Source organism: Tachyglossus aculeatus, chromosome 10, assembly GCF_015852505.1.
Source record: "Tachyglossus aculeatus isolate mTacAcu1 chromosome 10, mTacAcu1.pri, whole genome shotgun sequence".
In the NCBI taxonomy this organism is placed as follows: domain Eukaryota; kingdom Metazoa; phylum Chordata; class Mammalia; order Monotremata; family Tachyglossidae; genus Tachyglossus; species Tachyglossus aculeatus.
In genome coordinates, this window is record NC_052075.1 from 44,080,656 (window position 1) to 44,085,427 (window position 4,772).

A 4,772-nucleotide genomic window follows, 5' to 3' on the forward strand; every position below is an offset into this window, starting at 1 on the left:
AGTATTTACAAGGGACTATTAAGAAAAATAAAAACCTAAATGTTTTTTATAGAGAGAATCATGAGACTATGTAAGCTCGCTGTAGGCAGGAAATGTATCTGTTTATTGCTATATTTGTACTCTCCTAAGTGCTTAGTACAGTGCTTTGCACACAGTAAGCACTCAGTAAATACAATTGGAAGAATATGCTGTTTTAACAAAAATGAGGTAGACTGTGAGAAGAAAAGACCATACTTCAAACAATGTGTGCAACTAGAAAATAAAGTATGGACGGGTATATTCCATCCATCTGCAATCCCTCCAGCTGTGCTCTATTTGTGCAGTAATTACTGAGATCTTTGCGTTTCTAAAGATTTTCAGAAATCTATGGAGAACTCACCACTTCCTGTAGGCAGATAGTAACATATGTCACAATGGGTTGCCAAGGAAGTTGTCATCTTGAACTGACATAATCTCCTTCTCCCCAAGTCCTCCCTAAAGATAGCATGCTTTATTATTATGCAAGAAAGTAGTTTTCATGTCTCTCCCATTTTCCCTTTTTTGGAGCATGGATCCTCCTAGGAAACCCATGGGATTGTCCGCCTCAAGTTTAGATTACGAGTGTGGAAAGGAAGATACCTGTAGGATCATGGGGACCTTCCTTCTTGGGTACTTTATCATCATGATGGTCATTATGGTCTTCTTTCGGGCTTCTGAATGGGTATGATATTTTTCTTATTAATATAGGAACAAGGAATTTTCTAGGGAAAATGTCCCTTCATACTGTTACACTCTCCCAAGCACGTAGTACAGTGTCTTGCAATCAGCAGGCACTCAGTAAGTGCCACTGTTGATAAAAAATGAATTTTACTTACTATTTGAGGCCTCATGGATACCAGAATTTCTTTCAGGATTCCAGGAATTCCAATTAGAGACCTGGGTGGTACTTTGTGGCTGTTTAAGGAAGGGCAAAGTTGTCTAAGAGAGTCAGGACTCCAAAATGCCAGGCCTGAGGGTTAGAATCATCACAGGCCACCATCTACAGAAAAGGTGGGGCCTATGGGAGAAGCGGATAATGATAATAAGGGTAATAATGATAATAATAGTGTATGTTAAGAGCTTACTATGTGCAAAGCATAGCACTAAACACTGGGGGAGATACAAGATAATCAGGTAAAACACAGTCCTAGTCCCACATGGGGCTTGTAGTCTAGATGAGAGGAAGAATGGGTATTACTGAATCCTCATTTTGCAGATGAGAAAACTGAGGCACAGAGAAATTAAATGACTTGCTCAAGCCTCACTCAGCAGACAAATGTCAAAGCCAGCATTTGAACCCAGCTCCTCTGATGCCGGACCCGTGTCCTTTCCACTAGGCCACACTGCTTCTCTGAAAGACTCTTTGACAAGTCAGACACCTCTCCATTCTGCCACCCCACTCCAACAAGCCTGAGATGGGGAAGAGAGTGGGAGTGCGGAGGATGGGTGCAAACAAGTACAAGAGTGGTTGAGGGGGCTGTTGATGCAACTCGGGGTATAAGGACTGTAACTTTTGCAACATTCTCTGCTATTCTTGAGACTTGCATAATCACCCACTTGAGTTCATCAAGAATATTTTCTCTTGGACCATCAGGCTGCGCCTGGTTTGAACTATCTAACATTATTGAGGATCCTGCAGCCTCCATAGTCCAGAGTGAGGGGGATGGCCGATTCAGTTAAGATACCAAATTCTCCCAAATTGGACAAAGCTTAAGAGCTCAATGCAATGGAGATCCCAACCCTCTTGTTCCGCAGGCTTGTGATGGAGAAGTCCAGCCCACTTTGCTGTGACCACAAGGACTTCTGATAGGGAAGTGTGACCGCCTATAGTTTGTGGCAGAGGTGGTCGGTGTGGGTAGCCTCAGGAAAATTATGATATTACAAGTCCTCTCCTCCCATTTCTGATAACTTTCCTGAAACAGGCATCTTGAAGGGTTGCAGAGTGGGTCCAAGCACAAAGCACTTTTGGCAGAAAATAAAGGAGGGATGAAGGAAGATTATTCTTTCCTCTGCAACTCCTGAAGATGCATTGACACCTTCAATGTCAGTTGAGTGTCGGGAAGTGTCCTTTAAGTACTTGGATAGAAGAATAGTCCCCCATTTTCCTTAAGGAGTTGTTATTGATCAAAAGCTTCTCAGTAATACAATCCACGTGACTAAACTGTATTTCTCACCTCCCAGATGTCCAAGAAAGGAAAAAATAAGGAGCTATCAACAGATAGTGAGAAAAGCAATACCATAAATAAAGGTGAGCTCTCATGTACCTTCAGCTTCACAGAGAGAGATGGTGAGAAGAGAGGTCTTGAATGAAAATAGAATATCTTGGATGGTGGAAAGAATCACCAGGTGGGGGAAAGATTAGGGCTGGTTTAAGATGGTAAGCACAGTAAACCACTGCCTTAAGGACTGCGCATGGGACCTTCTTAAAGATGGTAGCCATGTCATTGCTCTGCTCTAAGATGGCAGTGGAATTCATTCATTCATATTTATTTAGTGCTTACTGTGTGCAGAGCACTGTACTAAGCGCTCGGGAAGTACAAGTCGGGGAATGAAAGTAAATTGTTTGGTGGTATAAGCTGCCCAGGGCGCTTTGGACCTAAGCTGCCCAGGGAGCTCTGTTGAGGATTGGGGGAGGTGGGAACAGCAGCAGGAAATACTCTTCCACTAAATGCAGTCCTCGGAGTCAGAAGGACCTGGGTTCTAATCCTGGCTCCACCACTTGTCCGCTCTGTAATTTTGGGAAGTCACTTCACTTCTCTGGACCTCACTTACCTCATCTGTAAAATGGGGCTTAAGACTGTGGGCCTCAAGTGGAACATGAACTGTGCCCAACCTAATTAACTTGTATCTACACCTGAACTTAGAAGAGTGCCTGGAACATAGCGCTGAAAAAATACCATAAAAAACTGTCGCATATGGTGTCATTGTGTTGTGTTGCATGACCTGAGCGCTTAGTACAGTGCTCTGCACACAGTAAGCGCTCAACAAATACGATTGATGATGACCTGATGTCATCATTTGATGGCTGCCCTTTTGGCCCTACTTCAGAATGGCCAAATAGCTGCAGCTCTACCTAACAGGCTATTATTATTATTATTATGGTATTTGTTAAGCGCTTACTATATGCCAAGCACTAGTATAAGCACTGGAGTAGATACAAGGTAATCAGATTGTCCCACGTGGGGCTCACAGTCTCGATCCCCATTTGACAGATGAGGTAACTGAGGCACAGAGAAGTGAAGCGACTTGCCCAAGGTCACACAGCAGACAAGTGGCAGAGCAGGGATTAGAACCCATGACCTTCTGACTCCAAGGCTCGTGCTCTATCCACTATGCCATGCTGCTTCCCTTAGTGAATCCTCATGAAGAAACCAGCTCAGGGTACCAGCCTTAGAATTCACAGTAGAAAAAATGATTTCAGGTTTTGAACTTGCTTTTTCATGTTTAGGATGTATATAGACTTCGCAAAGTTTTTTGGTCGGTTTAATGCTGTAAAAATCCATAATATTTAAAGGAGGGGAAGAAAAAAGCCAGCCTTCCAGCTATGCTGCATATTAGATAAGATAAATTAAAAATATATTCTGGACACTATGTTCAGAAATCCAGCAAGCTAGGACTTTGTTGGGATGGTTCTCAAACTTTCATCTCTGAACCCGCTAAGGGGCACATAGGGAATCACCCTTTGGGAAAAAAAATGTGACATAGGTTTCCATGTTTCTAAACCCTGAAAACATAAAACCACCGGTTATATACCTTAAGGGAATGATTAGCGTTTGTACTTTTGTCCACTCCTGGCATAATTAGAATGAGCTCTCCAGATGTCATCTTTAATATTCCTGTAACAATCATTATAGTAATGATGGTATTTGTTAACCGCTTACAATATGCCAAGCCCTGTTCATTAATGGTGCGTAGCTACCCCATGCGCTTAACTTGGGGATCCATTCTGCGTTTATTGTCAGCTTTCAGAGACCCCACTTGTAAATGGCACAGCAAATTCGGCATCTTGGACCCTCAGAGGAAAACCCCCAAACACTCCCAGCTTTCTCCTGAAACCGACTCCGAGGTGGCCCTGGTCAACGCTTACCTCGGAAGACGACGAGCCAGGCTGTTATCTCAGTGGGTCCTGCACCAAGAGATCACAAATGACAATAACTCGATAGCCTTGGCCAACGAGGATTCAGTCTCTCAAGCATCTTCGTGGAAGGAGAGCGAGTCGGAGGGTCGCCCGACCCCAGCCGGCCTCCGTCAGAGGAAGATAGCAATGAGGCAACAGAACCTGGGGAGCTGCCAAATTAGAGAACGACCCTGCCTCCAGTGCAAAGCCCAGAGGACCAGGGAGTGGCTAGTTCGTCACTTCTTCCAGCCCGAGCAGGCTCCTCCAGGGAACGGGGAAACCTTCGGGAGAGAACTCGTAAATGTGGATTAGCAGGCCGACCGCTATCTTCTGAACCCAGCCTGACTTCAGTTGGGTTTCCAAGACAAACGAATGAGATGAATAAAACTGTATAAAATCCTAAGAGTTCCAAGTGTTGAGGCTCTGTAGGCAAGTCTTTCCACAAACAACAGATATACAGTACTTGGTGCATGGGGGGAAACATTTTAAGGCATCCTCCCATCACAAAGTGAACTATACTTTGGGCATAAGTAACCCCCCCCTCCAAGTCAATATTTTCTTCCTTGTAATCTGAATAGAAATGGGAGTTGCCAAATATCTGATTCTAGCCCACAAATAGCCCACTGATTTTATTCTC

General features: G+C 43.9%; 1 protein-coding gene across 1 annotated transcript; it reads left to right on the plus strand.

Annotated features, from left to right (window-relative positions):
* Window positions 1–478: 478 nt before the first annotated feature.
* Window positions 479–4,519, plus strand: SSMEM1 (serine rich single-pass membrane protein 1). The gene is made up of 3 exons (XM_038753268.1): window positions 479–700; window positions 2,200–2,266; window positions 3,981–4,519. Exons 1-3 carry the CDS (start codon window positions 518–520, stop codon window positions 4,445–4,447), a joined length of 717 nt encoding a protein of 238 aa, XP_038609196.1. The 5' UTR covers window positions 479–517; the 3' UTR covers window positions 4,448–4,519.
* The last annotated feature ends 253 nt before the right edge of the window (window positions 4,520–4,772 follow it).